The sequence below is a fragment of the Pteropus vampyrus genome, unplaced genomic scaffold, assembly GCF_000151845.1.
Source record: "Pteropus vampyrus isolate Shadow unplaced genomic scaffold, Pvam_2.0 Scaffold311, whole genome shotgun sequence".
Classification (NCBI taxonomy): Eukaryota; Metazoa; Chordata; class Mammalia; order Chiroptera; family Pteropodidae; genus Pteropus; species Pteropus vampyrus.
The window spans coordinates 699,276-719,642 of record NW_011889092.1 but is presented as its reverse complement, the minus strand read 5'-3'; the positions used below and the strand labels follow the sequence as shown (position 1 = coordinate 719,642).

Below are 20,367 nucleotides of genomic sequence, written 5' to 3'. Positions count from 1 at the left end.
AGCTGGCACATACGTGTTTAATAAATATGCAAATATTCTAATTAAATGAATCTAAACTATCAGCCAATAAACCGTGCTTCTTGCAACACAGAAAATTAAAGCAATGCAAAAGACGGGACAAGTTTCCACCATATCTATCCATTGGTCTTACCTGTGTGTGTGCCTTTATAGTCTACCTCTAGTCCTATTGCTAGGAACTGTCCTTACTCCCCAAACTTATACCTACGAGCTACATACTACTGGATTCACACTCTCTACTTGTCTACAAGATATTATCCTAGAGTCACCTCTCTAAAAACAAGGACATTCTCTTACATAACAATCCGACTATTAATGTTTTACTCCATTAGTTTTATCTTCTCAGTCTCTATGAATTTGTGTATAAATATTAAAAAACACATTTTTTCTTAACAATTTGGAAGTTGACAATCTGCAGACCGTTAGCTCTAAATATTTTAGCAGTGTAAATTTCCTAAAAATAATTGTCAGATGCCCTAAAACCTATTCCTTGGACCTCTTCCCTATTTCAGTTACTCTGTTGGTGATCCACGTAGTCTCGTGGTTTAAATATCATCTATATGCTGATGACTCCCAAACTTATATATTGAGGTTGGAGCACTGCTCTGAACTCCAGACACATATATCCAACTGCCTACCTGACATCTAATTAGATATTAGGATATCTAATGCCATTCTAAACTTATATTTCCCACCCATTCCATCAGTATATCTTGTCTATCTTCAAAATATATCTGAATTTGACCAGTGATCACCACAAACTTTGCCTTGCATGACCTGGCCTCCATCATTTTTTTTTTTACCTCATTGCCTGGTACTCTTTCCATCATTCTCTGTACCAACTATATTGGCCTCCTTGCTGCTCCTAAAATAAGCTAAATGTATTCCCAATTTAGGGATTTTACATTTTCTGAGCTATATGCCTAGAACCTTTTCTTTCTCAAAATATCTTCATAGTTAACTCCCTTACTCCCGTAGTGTTTAAAAGTCACTAGTCATCATCTCAGTGAGGTCTTCCACTGCTATGCTATCTAATTTTTCGAATTCACCCTTGACATTTCATATTCCCTTTTTCTGCTTTATTTTTTAATATTGACAGATATTATCAAACATGCTATGTATTTTTTGGACTTAGTGTCTGGTGCGCCCTCTGGAATAAAAGCTCCTTGAAGGTTTGTCTTTTTTGTTCACTATTCTAGTCTAGAGTAGCATCCTCTGAAACCTAAGTGATATTCAATAAATACTTTTTGAATTATCAGTCTGTAAACCCTACATGTGAAGGATTCCAGATAGAAACCCTTTTTAATTTTAGAACTATAAGTTACTCCAACAAAACGGTTAAAGGTTAGCTATAGCAATGGTTCTAAACGTGGTCTGATTTTGTCAGAATCACCAAGAAAGATTCTCTAAAATATAGATTCAAGGGCCCTACTCGAGACTAATTGAATCATAGTATTTAGAAGTAGGATCTAAACTACCCAAATTTAAAAAGCTGACCATGATCCTTACAGCCAGCATCTTAAAAGCGGGTCTAGAAAGTCATATATACTGAGAGATTCTCAAGTTTGAAACAGATGGGCTACAGGGGACAAAGAGTACTGAACAGCCAGATGCTTACATTGAGACACTGAAACTGGGTCTTTTCTCTAAGTTTTACCCCCAAAAAATATTTATCAAAGAAAGTGATAAAGACATTTAACTTTTTGAAAATTTTTATTAAAAATTTTCAGATTACAAAAGTCATTAATTTTTAAGAAGACCAATTATCACAATGAATTCCTCCATAATCTCACTCTCTTTCCAAAGATGACTACAGTTAAGTTCCACGTATGCTTATATAGGTTTGTTCTAAGCAAAAAAAAAATCTCTCTACCATCTTTTTGTTAATAGAAAGGATATCATGGTATGTGTACCGATCAAGTGCTTTTTCAAGCTTCATGTGTTAAACCAGGGGTCCCCAACCCCTGGGCCATGGACCAGTAATGTTAGGAACCGGGCTGCACAGCAGGAGATGAGCAGCTGGTGAGCAAGCAAAGTATCATCTGTATTTGCAGCCACTCCACAGCACTAGCATCACCACCTCAGCTCCACCTCAGATCATCAGAAATTAGATTTTCATAGGAGCACCGGTCTCTGGTGCCAAAAAAGCTGGAGATCACTGTGTTAGCCAGCAATAAATTCTTACCATTCTTTTTAGTGGCTACAAGTATTCATTTACAAAACACTACTGTTACTGATGGACATTTAGATTGCTTTTAAATTTTTTAGTATTACAAATAACATTGCAATAAACATCCTTTTATTTTCATCTTTCACAGGTCTGAGGGTATATCTGTGGAATAAATTATTACAAGTGGATGTGAGTCAACAAATATTTTAAATTCCGATATTATTAAACTGCTCCTCCCCTAAATTATATTAGTTACATATTTGTTTACGAGAGTTCTTGTTTATTCAGACTCTTGATGATACCATGCATTATCAATGTCCATCCCTGTTGTTGTAGACGGCAAGATTTCATTCTTTCTTAAGGCTGAGTAATATTCTATTGTATATATGTACCACTTCCTTGTTATCCATTCATCCATTGATAAACAGCCAGGCTGTCTCCATATCTTGGCTATTGTAAATAATGCTACAATGAACATATGGATTCACATGTCCCTTCTAAGTAGTGTTTTGGGTTTCTTCAGATAAATACCCAGAAGGAGGATTACTGGATCCTTGTCTCTTGTTTTAAAGTCTATTTCATCTGGTATAAGTATTGCTGTCTACCTTTTTTAGATTTCCATTTTCATAAAAAGTCTTTTTCTATCCCTTTACTTTCAGTCTGTGTATGTCTCTCGATTTGAATGAGTCACTTCTAGACTGCGTATATAAGGGTCTTGTTTTCTTATCCATTCAGCCACCCTATGTCTTTTGATTGAAGCATTTAATCCATTTACATTTAAAGTAATTGTTGCTAGATATGTAGTTATTGCCATTTTATTATTCATTTTTTTTATCTTTTTCTTCTTAACGAAGTCCCTTTAACATTTCTTATACTAGTTTGACATCCTGTAGCTTTTGCTTGTCTGGGAAGCTCTTTATCTGTCCTTCGATTCTAAATGATAGCTTTGCTGGGTAGAGTAATTTTGGTTGTAGGTCCTTGCTTTTCATCACTTTGAGTATTTCATGCCAATCCCTTCTGGGCTACAAAGATTGTTGAGAAATCAACTGCAGTCTTATGGGAGCGCCCTTATAGGTAACTAAATGCTTTTCTCTTGCTGCTTTTAAGATTCTCTCTTTGCCTTTAACCTTTGGCATTTTAATTGTGATGTGTCTTGGTGTGAGCCTCTTTGGGTTCAACGTGTTTGGGACCCTCTATGCTTTCCGTGACTGTATGTCTATTTCCTTTGCCAGGTTAGGTTAGTTTCCCATCATTATTTCTTCAAATAGGTTTTCAAGTCCTTGCTCTCTCTCTTCTCCTTCTGATATCCCTATGATGAGGATGTTGGTATGCTTAATGGTGTCCCGGAGGCCTCTTAAACTATACTTTTTTTTTAAAATTATTTTTTCCTTTTGCCGTTCTGATTGGGTGTTCTCCGCTACCTCCTCTTTGAAATCGCTGATTCGATACTCCGCTTCATCTAATCTACTCTTGATTCCCTCTAACGTATTCCTCATTTTAGTTATTGTAGTCTTCATTTCTGACTGGTTCTTTTTCATGTTTTCTATCTCACTGCTGAAGTTCTCATCGAGATCACTGAGCATCCTTATAACCAATGTTTGAACTCTGCATCTGGTAGACTGCTTGTCTGCATTTTCTTTAGTTTTTTTTCTGGAGCTTTGTTTTGTTCTTTCATTTGTGACATGTTACCTTGTCTCCACATTTTGGCTGCCTCCCTGTGTTTGTTTCTATGTATTAGGTAGAGCTGCTATGTCTCCTGCTTTTGAGTGGCCTTATGTATTAAGTAGTAGGTGTCCTGTGGGACCCACTGGCACAGTCTTCCCTGGTCACCTGAACCAGGTGCTGCAGGGTATGTCCCTTGTGCAGATTGTGTACCCCTTCCTACAGTAGTTGAGCCTTTGTTGCTGTCAGCATGTCAATAGGAGGGACTGACTATCAGGCTGATTTGGTTGTGAGGACTGGCCATGACTACAGTAGAGGAGCTGTTGTGCAGAGTGTAACCCTATAGAGCAGGATTTGCTGTAGCAGGACTCTGGTGCCTGCCCAGTCTGCCCTTGGGGTGTGTCATCCTTAGATGTAGCTCTGGGTAGTGTTCTGGCTTGATCTGAGGCCAGCCACCACAGTGCTGGCCCTGGGGCCTCCTGGAAAGGGCTCTGCCACAGGCCAAGTTCAGCTATAGCCTGTGCACTGACTGGGGCCACCTAGCATGAGCCACCAAGCAATCCACAAATGGCCACCAAACGTCCTGTGCTTGGAGGTGCCTTAAGAGGCCAAGCCACAAACTGAGGCTGGCCGCTACTAGTGCCAGGCTTGGGACTTTCTCAGCAAAAGGTATGGGACATGCCAAGGCCAGATGCTGCTTGTTTGGGTTTGGTGAATCCTTGAGAGATTTTAGGAAAGTCTGCAGCATTAGCCAAGACAGGCCATTCGCAAGGAAAAGCGGTTTGGGTGGGCCTGCAAGTTGGGTGGGTTGTAGTTCAGGGAATCACCAGGCGATGCAACCAGTGTTAGCCAGGCTGATAAAGACTCAGATATGGCAGCAGCCTGCATCTGCATGCCAAGAAGAGGGGAAGGCTTAACAAAGAAACAATGGATTCCGCCAACAGTTCTGTCTGGGAGAAAGCTGCCCTTCCAGCCTTTGACCTGAAGCCAGACAATTTCAATTCCTCCCCATATATCCCTGGCACCTTTGAAGTTGCTGCCCTACCACTAGAGCTCAGAGCGAGTGGGTCTATCAGTGAGTAAGTCTGTCAGTAAGTCTGTGCATGGGACATTTAAAAGAAGTACCTGGGACTCCAGTAGCCCTCTGTCTTACTCAGCCACATCTCCACTAATTTTCACAGCTAGAAGTTGTGAAGACTTCTCTTCTTGACACTAAAACCCTGGGCTGGGGTGCTTGGTGTGACGCCGAGAACCCTCATTCCTCTGGGGGAATCTCCACAACTGAAATATCCCTCTAGATTTTTAATTGCCACACACGAGTGTGGAACCAGCCTGTTCTGCATTTCCACCTCCCTACCAGTCTGGAGGTGGCTTCTTCTGAAGGTTCTTAGTTTTAGGACTTGTGTTCAGTAGATTACAGGCCATTATCGATAATGGTTGTTTTGTAATTTAGTTGTAGTTTTGATGTGGTCATGACAAGAGACAAGCACAGTGTTTACCTACTCTGCAATCTTGACCGGAAAATTGAAACATTTCACTTAACAACGCAAGTTTATTACACAAATTTCAATATCCAACTATGAATAAATAATAAATAGTAAAACTTTCTACTATTAAGTAAAATGTCCAGTAGATAACTTAGGAATGCTGAAGGCAGATATTCAAGCCATGAGTTCTACAGTGAATGTTAATATATTTTGCATCCTGTGACTTGAATGTGGCTTTCCTCATTTGACTAAGGTATCATCATCAAGCTATTCTGTTCAACTACACAGTCTGGCTCAACCATACAATTTAAAAAAGAAAAGAAAAAACTACACCACTGAATTATAATGAATATATATAAGAATACTACCAAAAGAGTGCATATTTAATCATTATGAATAATTTTTAAAGACAGCTGTTTTTAAAATATTTTTTTTAACAGAACACTGCTCATATTTATGAGGCCTAAAAAATGTAAAAAAGTTAGCTTCATGTATAAACAATGTTTCCTCCCTTGTGCAAACAATCTTGCATAAGAGTTATTTAAATATGGGTTTACATAGAACAAAAAAACTCATGTTCCTTAAGGACTGAGTTTAATGTTTTATATTTCAGGCTCCCACATTAAAGAATGATATAAACTTAAGGATTAAACATGTCTTCTTTCAAAACAATTCTTCAGTAACATTAAAAATAACAAGCTGCTTAACAAAGAAATTAAACATTACATACACATACAAAATCACTCCATACCTCTTATCAGCAAGATCTGTTTTATTTCCTACTAGCATGATGATAACATCACTTCCTCTTTCTGTTCTGACATCATCAATCCACTTTGTAGTTTGCTGGAATGAGTTAACATCTGGTATAGGAGGGTGTACAGAGAGATTAGTGTTATTGCAAATGCCTCCTCATGTGATGAACCAAAGAAAGAAAAGAAGAGGAAAAAAGCCCTGGAAGTTGGAAGGGGGCTGGCACATTAGGACCCACTTTTAATGTGCCTGCAACGTAACTCCATTTTATCTGAGTACAACTGTCAGTAGTCTAAACAAATCGTAAGACTAAAATCCTCAAGGTTCCTTTTATAGCAGTTAAAATTTTTTATATCATTTAAAAATTTTGGACATGCCCAAAGGAGTGTAATGTACTCTATGAAATTGAGAAAAAAAAATATTTTTAATGTAAGGACAGCTATGGCAGATAATATGGCGTCACATTGCTACAATGCTTTTTTGATTACTTACACATATCAAACACAACAAAGAAAGCATTTCCAAAAGTATGTCAGCCAATAAGTCCCAACACATCCAGAAAATCTGTAAAGCCTTTAAATAGCTTTTAACACCACTCTGTTTGCATTGCTTATTCAGTTTGTGATCACTTTAACTTAAATTTATTTGTTTAATGCACCAGAATCACTTGTAAAAAAAAAAAAAATCGATCTTCTATAGTGCCAGAGTCTAAGTAGACTACTTCAATGTTTTTTACAGCAGCTAAAGAAAACAGTTTACTAATATTTTAACCATACACACAATTTAAAAAAAAAAAAAATACACCAGGTTTCACTTGATTTGGTTAAAGTAAGCACAAACATTTTAAAGCTGCAAAACATGTCAATGCACAATAATGAACATTTTTTTAAACAAGTAGCAACCCAAAGTAAAAGCTTCAAGAAAAGATTGCCTATAGCACCTGACCAAAAAAAAGTCTTTGAATGTAAACTTGTAACTTACAATTCTGCCACTGCAATTATTAAATAGATATGATTTCTGATTGAGCAGATATGCAAAAATGTATAGTAACAGGACTACTCACTCAAATCAATATTTTGTGGATATGTTTTAAAGACGTCTAAGATGTGGTACTTTCCTGGTTGTTCTATGAATGGGGGACCACTATATAGAATGATGCTTAATACTGCCTAATAACCCAATTTATAAAGACAATTTTAATCAGAGAGCATTTCCCTGTAGGTCACCAATGCTCCATGGAAAATTCAAAGTCATTTAAAATGCCAAAGGCATTATTCATTCTTTAGGGAAAAAGAAAAATGAAGACCATTACTTTAGTCTCCCACTTAACTTTTTTTCTCAGAGAGAAATGAAAATGTAATTTGTTAGCAACGAAGCGAGTCACAGAATCCAGATATGATTTGGATGAAAATGATTAATAGAAGACTGCACGTTATGTTTTCTCTGAACTCCTCTATAGAGAGGATGGCTGAAAGGGGAAAGCAGAGAAAAACTGGCTAGTAGAAGTTTTTAATAGCTTCAACAGAAGCTTTGGAGGATTTGGAAAACTTGGTAAAAGGCTTAAATGCAGATTATTTTATTTTAGAGAAACTTCAGGTCAAGTTAAATTTAAAAAATGTTCTTCCAACCATAATTAAGGTGTGGCTTAGGGATAACAGGATACTCAGAAAACCTTGGATTCATAATCGGACCCAAAGGAAAATTTCCAGGGCAAAAAAACCTGGCACAGTAGGAATAAAGCATAGCTTGTACAAACACCAGAGCAAATATTTCTGACCTAGCCAGTCTATGATAGGTTTGCTAAAACTCATTTTTACATGCCAGTATGGAAAACAAGCACAAGACAAGAACATGCATGCAGCTAAGCTAAGGGTTGAAAGAACGTTAGAAATGCATAATTCCCCCCACTCACTTGTGATATCATAAACAACAACTGCCACAGTGGAGTCACGAATGTAGCTAGGAATCAAGCTCCTGAACCGCTCTTGACCTGCTGTGTCCCATAATTGCAATCGTACCTAACAACAAAATCAGTCAAACAAGCAAGAAAAATAAGGTCAACCCCTTGCAAAATACCTACTTGTGATATCGTAAACTACTACGGCTGCAGCAGAATCACGGATGTAACTGGGAATGAGGCTACGGAAACGTTCCTGACCCGCAGTATCCCACAGCTGCAGCCTGATCTGTGGGATGGGAAAAAATGAATAAAAAAAAAAAACAAAAAAACAAAACAAAACCAAAAAAACAAAAAAATAAAAACAAAACTCATACTAAAAAGAAAAATGTTTTTTAAAGGGGGAGGGTGGGAGGGAGGTAAAAAGGAGACTCATGCAAAAGGTTGCAGGGATGTGAGGAATGAAAACACAAAACTTTCCTTTTTCAAAAGGGAGTACTATAAAAAACTTGCTTGCTCTGAAGGTATATGACTTAAAAATGGCAATGGGAAAGATTTCACAGAATCAGAAATACAGTTTCTTTCCCCCCCCCTCTCTATAACCTCTCTTTGAATCCTATGCTTTCTGGATAACAAAAAGTAGATTTTGTTGATATTCAAATAGTAAGCATAAAAGGGAAAAACAAAAGTAAGTGTCATGAGCAGCTCAAACTACCAGAATAAAGGAATTAATGCTTCTTTGAAAGCCTCTCTGAAGCTAAAAAGTGTCTCTTTTCTATTGGGTCCAGAATACTTTGAAACTGGTTCATGACTACTGTGCTTATGTTTCTCCCACACATCTATTCCCAGAACGCTGTATGTAATCTAACAAAAAGGAGGAATATCTTTTTGCAATCCTACATAAAAATTTCTTTACTTTCTTACTTTTTCACATTTGAGGAAGAAAATCCTGAAAACAAACATTAGCATTAAGTTTTTACCATTATGAAGTTGTTTCCAAGATTCCGTATTTTAAGAAATGGCATGCTACATATTAAACATAAAAGAGAACATCCCAAATAAAAAATCCACACACTTATAAGAAATAGTATTAAATATAAAATATTTTGGGGGGGCTATAAGTCTCAAAATATTGCATTTAAGATAGTCACTGTTTAGGTGATAGAAATTTCTTCAAGGGATAGCGGACTAGAATACAGAATTTACATTGTACTGAAATGAAAGGGAGCATTCCAAAAGATGGAAGACAAAAATCCAACATATAAATACACATTACTTCTTTCTATTTAGTCACTTTGGTATACATATTCAGACAAATAAAACCTTGAAGTCCACAAATTGTGTCATATTCAAAAGAAATCTTTCTGAATACCTCAAGAGTGCTTTCAAAAGGTCTTTAGCAGCTCTAATTTTTTCATGAAAATATTCATTTAATTATCTCATAACTATCCGTTATCATTTTTCCAAATCAAGATGACAAATTTTGTTTAACAAGCCTAGGGCCTTCAGGGTTTTACAAACATCTTGGCTTTCTTTCCCCTTTGGATTTCACTTGTGGATAAGAAGTCAGAGTGCTAAGTACTACTCACTCTGTAATAATTTGTCTCAAGGCCTATAAACTAACTTTGGCAACTCTGCTATGTACTTCTTATAGTGACAATCCCTTGATTATAGCTTTGATCATATATCCTGGAGTACTGCAGAAAATTGCACACAGAAAACATTACTCACTGTTCGATCCTCCAAGTACATCGTTTTTGATAAAAAGTCAATACCAATTGTTGCCTGTAAACCAAAACAAAGAAGTTTAAAAATTTAATAATAGTTTAATGGTGGTTAAAATGGGAACTGTGATTGTGGAAGAAATGATGAATAAACATGTCACGGTCAAGCAAGAATGAACAAAATTTTCAGTGATAATTGCTTTCCCTTACTGAGCACTTGCTATGTATTAGATTCTTTTAAGCCCTTCATATGATCATCTCTAATCCTCATACATCTGTGCATGGCAGCTATTGTCATCCCTATTTTTCTCATTGTATAGATATGTATAGATAATGGTATTGGGGTTCAGAGAAGTTAAATAACTTATTTTAAGGACACAAAGCTTCTGCTGTAGAGTTACAAGTAAAAGTCGAGCTCCTTCCAATATACTGATGTATATCAACCATTTTTTAAAAAGATTATTTTTGTTTTAGAGCAGTTTTAGGTTCACAGCAAAACTGAGAAAGTACAGAAACTTCCTATATACCCCTTATCTCCACGTACACATCACGTCCCCTATCATCAACATCCCTGACTAGAGTGGTTCATTTTTTGCAACTGATGTACCTACATTAACATGTGATATATTTTTAAAGGTAGGTTTTATTTTCAAATTGTGGTAACATATGTATCATAAAACATGACATTTTAACCTTTAAGCGTATTATTTAGTGGTATTAATTACATTTCCAATGATGTATAACTGTCAACACTACTTCCAAAATCATTTCATCATCCCAAACAGAAACTCTATGCATTAAGCAGTAACATATAACAGTGTATGGATATACCTCAATTTGTTTATCCATTCATCTAATGATGGACACATGGGTTAGTTTCCGGGTTTTAACTACTGTGAGTTCCTGTTTTCAATTCTTCTTGGTCTATACCTAGGAGTGGAATTGCTGGGACATATAATAATTCTATTTAACTTAAGTGAGGAAATATCAGACTTTCCACAGCAGATGCGCCATTTTAATTCCCATTAGCAATGCACGAGGGTTCACATTTTTCCACATCCTTGCCAACACTTGTTACTTTCCCTTTTTTATATAAAACAGCCCTCCTAGTAGGTATGAAGTGGAATCTTACTGTTTTGATTTGCAGTTTTCTAATGATTAGTTATGCTGAGCATCTTTTTACATGCTTATTAGCTATCTGTATTGCATATCCTCTCTGAAGAAATGTCTATTCAAGTTCTTTGCCCATTTTAAAGTAATTTTTTCATTTTTGTTATTGATTTGTAGGAGTTCCTTATATAGTATCCCAGATATTAAACACTTATCAGATATGTAACTTTCAAATACTTCCTTCCATTCTGTAAGTTGGGCCTGCCATACCCTTATTAAAAATCCATTTTCAATAGATACATGAACTCTCAATTCTATTCCATTGGTCTATACATTTATCCTTGTGCAGGTGCCAGTATTTTAAATACTGTAGCTTTATATTAAAGTTTTGAAATTTGGAAGTGTGCCACCACTTCATTTTTCTTTTCCAAGGCTGTTCTGGCTACTGCAAATTAGGATTGGTTCTTTCGTTTCTACAAAAATAGCAGCAGGAACTTTGATAGGAATTGCACTGGATCAGTAGATTGCTTTGTATTGACATCTCAATAAATATTAAGTCTTCCAATCCATTTACCTAGAATGTCTCTCCATTTATATGTCTTCTTTAATTTTTTTGAGCAGTGTTTTATAGATTTCAGTCACACTGACTTTTATTTAAAGAAAGAAAAGAACGAGCGAGCAAGCAAGCAAGCAAGCAAGCTAGCTTCCTCCTTTACTTCAAACTATGTGAATATGTATTTCAAACATGTTTCTCAATTTAGAGCTTAAATACAACCTAAGTACTAATTCCATTTTATGACATTCCATCTCAGAATGTATATCCCACTCTGCTATGAGGTGAAATAATGGGTTTATAAACTTGAATTATTGTGCAAAAGCATCTAACTGACAAACTTGAGGAATGTACAGGAATGACGTATGGCTACATTTAAGAAATCTCATCAGGAGAATCTCATTTACTGAGAGTGGCAGAGGCAGCTAATTGCCTACACAAACACCCATCTTCCCCTTCTCCCTTAGTAACACATACATTTATTTAAATCCATACTTTTCCCATTAAAAGGACTATATTTTCCAGCCTTCTTGGAGCTTTAAGAAATGGAGCTGACTGAATTGGGAGGTGCACTCTTGGTTTTTTCCTGTTCCTTCTTCTTCCTGCCTAGACTGTGGATATCAGAGTTGGAGCTCCAGGAACCATTCAGTAACTATGAGGCTATCTTCAACATGAAAGTCATATATTAGACCTGGTTAAATAGAAAAGTTAAAGTAGTCTCATTCCCAGATGACCATGGAGCTGCCACACATACTGTGAATTACCTCTAGAATTAACATGAAAAGAAATTTCTCACGTCACTTATTGTTACTGTATATTTGTTAAAAACAATAAAAAATAATTAATGGCTACAAACAGAAATTGGCATTTTCAGATCTCACAGCCAACACATGTTTTTAAAATTAGTACAGGCAGACTTCATGATAAAATAAATGCACGACAGTCCCTTCCTTCCACTGCACTATCCTAGTTTGGCATCATTTACACCACTGAATTCATAAAGATCAAAATTAACCTGAAAAATATAACCTGTTGCTGGTTTTCTTTTCAGTTAATTTTATTCAAAGCAGAGTTACTATGGTAAAGAAGTCAATCAGCCACAAGAATTAAACCAACAGTATGAAGAACAGAAAGAATGTCTGGGAAACTAAACATTATCAGCTATTTTAGCATTTTGAATGCTACTGATGTGGAACTATTTCAAATCTTCATAAAAGATGGATGAGACATTAATGCTGTCTCTTGCTCATCTACTTTATGGAAATGCAGAAGACAGTAACTGCAGAAGAAACCAAAGGTTAGAGAATTCTCCCATGTATCTTAATTTACAGTTTCACATTATTTGAGTGTTGATTTAATTCATTGGTGGGTGGGGGAAGTATACTTTGTAAAAAATAAATTAAGTACTCTTACTGTGGGAACTCACAATTCAAGATTGAACAATGGCTTACCCAAATATACCAGTGTCAAGATAAGGATAACTTTACTTTAGATTATTTCTATTTGGATGCTCTCCATTTGGAATAGTGCTTATTTGCCCCAATAGCGATTTTATAAAATAGAAGCTTTAACTTAAAGAGGTTAGGAATGTATTTACTCACCACCACCTTTCTGGTCAAGTTCATTACAGTGCCTAAAACCCACTGTCTTATCTATGCCATCCTAAACTTACATTGTCAATTTAAAACAGTCTTTGAAATAAAAAATCCTCTAAATTCAAAGTAATTTCGAAGTTTACTCTGAGCAATACATTCTTTCTCAAATAATAATTCTACCCCATTGTGGAAATCTTTGAGTTTATTTATATTAAGTTGAACCACATAAAATTGTTGACATTCTATCATTTTGTCAGGCAGCATGAGTTTTTCGACTTTGTTCTTCTTCAATATTGTGTTGGCTATTCTGAGTCTTTTGCCTTTCCAGATAAACTTTAGAATCAGTTTGTTGAAATCCACAAAATTACTTGCTGGGATTTTTGACTGGGATTGCATTGAATCTAGAGATCAAGTTGAGAATGGATATCTTGACAATATTGAGTCTTCCTGTCCATGTACATGGACTATCTCTCCATTTAGTTCTTTGATATCCTTCATCAGAGTTTTATTGTTTTTCTCATACAGATCTTGTGCATATTTTGTTAGATTTATACCTAAGTATGTCATTTTGGGGGATGCTAATGTAATGTAAATGGTATTGTGTTTTCAATCTCAAATTTCACTTGCTCATTGTTAGTATACAGGAAAGCAACTGACTTTATATATTAAATAACCTTGTACCTATAATCTTGCTATAATTGTTTATTAGTTCCAGGAGGGTTTTTTTTGTTTTTTTTTTTTGGTCAATTCTTTTGGATTTTCTATAAAGACGATCATGTCATCTGCAAACAAAGACAGTTTTATTTCTTCCTTTTCCCAATCTGTATACTTCCTTCAATACACACAAATTTCTTTTCCTTATTAGAATAATAAGGACTTCCAGTACAATGTTGAAAAGTAGTGGCGAGAGGGGACATCCTTGCTTTGTTCCTGATCTTAATGGGGAAGCTTTGAGCTTCTCACCATTAAGTACAATGTTGGCTATAGTTTTGTTGTTGTTTTTTTTTTTTGGTAGATATTCTTTATTAAGTTGAGAAGTTCCCCTCTATATCTGGTTTACCGAGAGTTTTTATCATGAACAAGTGATGGATTTTTGTCAATTATTTTTTCTGTGTCTATTAATAGGATCAACTTAAGACTCTGAACCCCACATATTTATCCCCAAGATTCTAAAATTATCAAACAAGAATACCCATGTAGATATTTGGGTTTAGAGCTTTCTACAAGGTTCAAAGGCTGTGAGATAAGAAAGGGCCTAACAATTTCAAGAAACAGCAAGAAGGTTACTGCACCTGAACATCTGAGAATGAGGGCAAAAGCAGAGATGAGATAACAAAAGTAGTGAGGTAATGAGGACGACAGGGTCTTAACAGGCTAATGCTATTCAAATAATCTAAGAACGAGTGCTAGTCCTGTCACCAATCCCAACTGTTACCAGTCCATGGTAAGGTTAAGTACAGAAATTGAGGAATAAGCACTTACAACCTTTTATAATAATCAACATCCAAGCACAACTCAACTTTTATGTTTTTTTCCCTCATTTTTATAATAATTCAAATTTATTAAAATATAGCACTTATTGGTAAAATATATAACATAGTGGGAGGAAAAACTGTGATGGCTTTACTTTGAATAAGATGGACTATTAAAAAGAATGACCTGATATTACTCTATTTTAAACAACAGTTTTATAGATATAATTCACATACCATACAATTCAACCATTTAAAGTGCACAATTCAATGGTTTTTACTATATTCACAGAATTATACAACCAATACCACAATCAATTTTAAAACATTTTCATCAATGACTTTCAATTTATAAGAGAATCATTCTGGCTATTGTGTTGAAATTAACCTAACGGTGCACAAGGGAAACAGAGAGATCATTTAAGTGGCTATTATTGGTAACTTGGACCAGTGCAATTTTAGTATGGCTGAGAGATGTGGAAAAATTTAGATAATAATTTGAAAAGCAGAGTCAATAGGATTTGCTGATAGACCAGGAGTGGAATATGCAATAGAGAGGAACTGAGTGACACCAAGGTAACCTGAGCTTGCTAAAAGCTTGGTGTTAACTGCAATAAGAAAGACTATAGGAAAAGCAGGTTTGAGGGGGAATAGTAAGAGCTCAGTTTTAAAAATATCAAATTTGAGAAGCCAACAGATATCTAAATGGAGATGTCAGGTAGGCAGTTGAATATATGAATCTGGAACTGAGAAGAAAGAGGTCCAGGCTAAATATATAAATTTAAGAAATATTAACATTTTGGGAATCATTATACACAGGATTTAAAGCCATGAGACTTTGCATAAGGTCACTAGGGAGTGAGTATTGACTCAAGACTGAGCCCTGAAGCAACCAACATTTACAGACTGGGGAGGAAAAGGAAGAACTCGCAAAATAAAGTGAAAAAGAGAAGCGAGAAATGTAGGAGAACTTGCAAAATAAAATGAAAAAGCAGCCAGAAATGTAGGAGAGAAACGAGTCAGGTGTATCCTGAAAGTCAAATGAAAAGTTTTAAGAAGTCTTATTAAACCATATTAAATGATGCTTACAGGTCAAGGAAGATGAGTACTGAGAAATGACCACTACATTTACCAACATGAAGTTCATTGGTATAATATTGTAATATAATAAGAAATATATATTTTGAACTTCATTCCAGAGTCCCGTCCAAAGGTCCATAAGTGATAAGAGTGAAAGGAGCACCTTTTAATATTTGGTTTTTGACCTCAGCCCCTGAAAAAGGCAATAAAGACGAAAGGAGAGTTTTTTGTTATTTATGCAACCTTTTTGACCACACATGATTTTACATTATTAAGGCAACTTTTAGAAAGCCCCTAAGGATCAAGAAACCAATCAAGCAATTAGAGATTTGGAACTTTCAGCCCCACTTATGACCCCCAGGGAGGGGAGAGGAGCTAGAAATTGAGTTCAATCACCAATAGCCAATAACTGAATCATCCATATCTCATGAACTCTCCATAAAAAACCCTAAGGGAAGAGGTTTGGAGAGTGATGCACCCTAAATTCCATGGGGACAGAAACTCCTACGCTCGGGACCCTTCTGGATCTCACTCTATGTACCTCTTCATTAACTATTCATCTGCATCCTTTATTATAGCCTTCATAACAAATTGGTATACATAGGTGTTTCTGAGTTCTGTAACTGTTCAAGCAAATTATCGAACCCAAGGAAGGGGTCTTGAGAACCCCCAATTTAAAGTCAGTCAGTCAGAAGTATAGGATTTTCTGTGTCAACATTAGAGTTGCTTAAAATGTTGACAAGTTAGAACAGAGATGAATATTATACAACAAGTGCTAAGGTTTTCAAAAAGAGAAGTGAAACAATCAACATTTTTCTAAATGGTAAATGACGATAATCCCAAAAGAATAGAGCATTTTTCCAAAAAGAAAAGGTTTGTCCAAATTTCTACAATTTGTCCTAAACCACCCAATTCCTAAATAGCAGAACTAAGATGTAAATAAAGATTTTTCTATTGTTTAAGCTCATTATATGGCATTACTAGAGAAAAAATACCCAAGTTTTTCAAGTGTTTAAATCTGAAGGCATATACCTGAAATAAATATTTCAAATACGGGAAAATATATACCAATAGGAAGACAGGATTCAGATTTCGAATTTACCCTAAAAGCTTTCAGAAAAATAAAAATAGTTTGATAAAATAATTGAGACAATGGCAGTTAACAACTATGAAAATTAACCATTCTTTTAATCAAACTAAGTTGATATACTAGTAAGATAAAACAACTGAAATCAAGTTTTTATACTAACTACACAGTAATACACATGTAAAATAGGTAAAGGGGCCATTTTATTTTTTATTTTAACAAGAACGTTTCAAAAAGTTAATACAGAAAAAGATCTGCAAATGCTTGGGGTCTCAGGGAAAATACCTGGTTTTAAGATTACTAATTTACTCTTTTTAGCTGTTCTTTGATTTGTTTTATAATTAAGCAGTTTAAACTAAAATACATATATATAACTTAGATATACATAAAACTTAGACATATATATAACTGGGAGCAGACATCCTTATGTTGTTCCGGATTTTATGCTTTCTCTTTAAGATCAGGAACAAAATAAATATGTTAGCTGTAAGTTTTCCATAGATGCCTCTTATCATGTTTAGGAAGTTCCTTTATACTCCTAGTTTGTTAAAAGCTACAGAATTTTGTCAAATGCTTTCTCTGTGCCTACTGAAATGATCATGTGATTTTGTCCTTTATTCTATTCATATAGTGTATTACATTTGTTTGTATGTTGAACCAACTTGCAATCCTGGTACTAACCTACCAATTCTACTTGGTAAAAGGTATATAATCCTTTTTACACATTGCCAGATTCAGTTTGGTAATAATTTTGTTGAGGAGTGTTGTGTTTATATTCATAAAGGATATTAGTCTGTAGTCTGATTCATGTCTTTGGGTATTAGAGTAATGCTGACCTCATAGAATGAATGAGTTGGGAAGTGTTCTCTCCTATGTTTTTTTAGAAGTTTTTTTAAGTTTTGGTGTTGTTCTTTAAACGCTTCATAGAATTGACCAGTGAAGCCATCTAGTCCTGGGATTTTCTTTGTGGGAAGTTTCGGATCACTAATTCTATCTATTCATGATACATTAAAATTTTCTACTTGAGTTTGTATCTTTCTTGGAATTTTCCATTTCATCTAGGTTATCTAGTTTGTTGACATAATTGTTCATTGTATTCCCTTATAATCCTTTGTACTCCTGTATGATTGGTAGTAATGTCTCTTTCACTTCTAATTTTAGTAATTTCTCCCCTTGATTAGTTTAACTAAAGGTTTGTTGATTTTTGTTGATCCTTTCAAGAACCTCTTTTGGTTTCATTGAATTTCTTTACTGTTCTATCATATATTTCTAATCTTCATTAGTTTCTGAATTAAAGCATGCCTTTATTTTCTGTATTTTTAAAATTTTTTTTTTTTTTTTTTTGCTTTGACACCTGGGGCATTGCCGACAGTGGAGAGATTAGCCCTCCCAGGGTTTGCAAATTCCAAGATAGTAAACTTGGCTGTGAGAGCGCCTTTCAAATGCAAACCAACCAATTCAGAGCCCACATCCTAACTATCTCAGGTATCACAAGTTCAAGATCAAAATTCCCCAGCCCTAATCATCCCAGGGCCAGATATCAGACAACTAGGAAAACCTTCTACAACCTAGAGCCCCACTGAAATTATTCAAACTATGTAATCCTAAATTTGCTTACCTGGTCTCATCCATCCTTCCCACAGAAACCACAATGAAGGCTCTTGCCCACTTTTTCCATTTCTCATCCCCTCCCCCTCCTAACCCACACAAGTGCTTCCCCAAGTGCCTCTATCCCAAGGCATAGTATCTCCCGGCTAACAAACTATCTTTTCAATGGCAATAATCTCATCTGTTGGCCTCACTGTACCTGAATAATAAAACCTACATTTAAAAAGTTTCTTCCATTTTGCTTTAGGTCTAGTTTACTTTTCTTTTTCTAGTTTCTTAAAGTATAAAGTTAAATTACTGATTTAATGTCTTTCTTCTCTTTACAGCATTGCTTAAACTGTATCCCCTAAATTTTGGGATGTTGGGTTTTCTTTGTCACTTTTCTTAAAGTATTTTCTAATTTCTCTTGTGATTTTGTCTTTGACCCATTGGGTATTTAGAAATGTGTTTTTATTTTATTTTTTATTTAGAAATGTGTTGTTTAATTTCCACATTTGTGATTTCCCAAATCTCCTTATTCTTGACTTTAAGTATAGATCAAAATGTCAGAGAACCATATACTTGGAAAAATCTCTATAAGAGAGTATCTACAATCACCCCTACTTCTATCCCAGATGGTATTATTAATAATTTTTCAATAGACTTTGGAAGAGATAAGGAAATCAAGTGAAAAACTTGAGGACTATGAGCAAAATCAGTTATACTTCCAGATTACAGAAAGTGCTTTTATATCTATGACTGCATGTAAATAAATGAATGTTTTAAGAAGCCCCTGAATATTACTTATAAAAGAGACAACTAGTAAGTTTGCAAAAACAAAATACCTGATAGGTGTTGTCAAAACTGTCATACATGAATCTGGTGATCAAGGATGTCTTTCCAACTGAAATGAAAAAAAAAAAAATTTCACTCAGTTAACACATTACATTGGGTTCTCAAGGAATTCTTTTACAGAGAACTGCAATTACATTCAATGGGAAATACCTGTAATAGTTCTAACAATAATGAAGAAACAATAACCCCAAGTTTGTTGAAATGACTTTTTCTAATAACAGAGAATAATCTCTCATATTAAGAGCACAAGTAGAGAGTATTTATTTAGTTAAGAGTTGAGGGAAATAAAAAGATAGAGGAAAACGATCAATTATGCTGACATCTCTAATTCAAAAAAGCTGATATTCATTGGGACCCTAACAAAAATAATTAGAATTAGACCATGAAACAATTATAGTTTACTTCCTGGACAATAACTGGGGTAAACTGAGGTTCAGGTCCACTTAATTCAATGAATCAAAGTATAATCCCTGGGAAAATAAAGGCTAAAGATAGGAGGGGTTGTCTGTGGCCATGCTACCCTGAACAAGCCCTATCCCGTCTAATCTCGGAAGCTAAGTAGGGTCGGGCCTGGTTAGTACTTGGATGGGAGACCACCTAGGAAGACCAGGTGCTGTAGGCTTAAAAAATAAAAAAAAATAAGAGACTGTAAGCTGACAAGGTCCTTGCAATCTGTGATTTTTATTTGCTTAACAAATAAAAAAATAATGAAATAAATAATTATTAAAAATGATAGGAGGGGTATGAGGGCTGCAAGAACTAGATTAAGAGTGAGAAAGAAGTGACATGGAAAACTATTTTGAAACTCATCTCAGGATCAGATCGTCATCAACTGAGGAATGAATAAACAAAATATGGTATAGCTGTACAACGCAATATTATTCTGCCATAAAATGGAATGAAGCACTGACAGATGCCACAATAAGGATGAATCTTGAAACACTACACTAAGTGAAAGAGGTCAGTAGCAAAAGACCACATAAGATATGATCTCATTTATATGAATTGTCTAGAACAGGTAAATACAGAGACAGAAAGATTAGTGGTTGCTTAAGGATGCGGGGAGGGCAGGGGGAATTGGGTGGTGATGGTGGTTAAGGGATGTGGAGATTCTTTTGGACATGATGAAATTATCCTAAAACTATGTGATAATGGTTGCACACTAAACGATACTGAATTTTACCCTTTAAAAAGGTGAATTGTATAATATGTGATTTTATCTCAATAAAGCTATTAAAAATGTATGGTGGTGATGGTTGTACAAAAACGTGAATGTACTTAATGTCACTGAAACTGTACACTTGGAAATAGTTAAAA

General features: G+C 35.2%; 1 protein-coding gene and 1 pseudogene across 2 annotated transcripts in view; one reads left to right on the top strand and one right to left on the bottom strand.

Moving 5' to 3' along the window:
• RAB6A (RAB6A, member RAS oncogene family) overlaps positions 1–20,367 on the bottom strand; it is a 60,165-nt gene that overhangs the window by 20,128 nt on the left and 19,670 nt on the right. Inside the window, exons 2-5 of one of the 2 annotated variants that reach the window (XM_011377380.2) lie at positions 19,041–19,099; positions 9,719–9,772; positions 8,171–8,276; positions 6,089–6,200 (exon numbers count right to left, since the gene is read on the bottom strand). In XM_011377380.2, the coding sequence (XP_011375682.1) occupies positions 6,089–6,200; positions 8,171–8,276; positions 9,719–9,772; positions 19,041–19,099 (331 nt within the window). Of the gene's footprint in view, positions 1–6,088; positions 6,201–8,002; positions 8,109–8,170; positions 8,277–9,718; positions 9,773–19,040; positions 19,100–20,367 lie in introns of both variants that reach the window. The other variant, XM_011377378.2, reaches the window with a different exon arrangement.
• Positions 19,554–19,672, top strand: LOC111730401 (annotated as a pseudogene).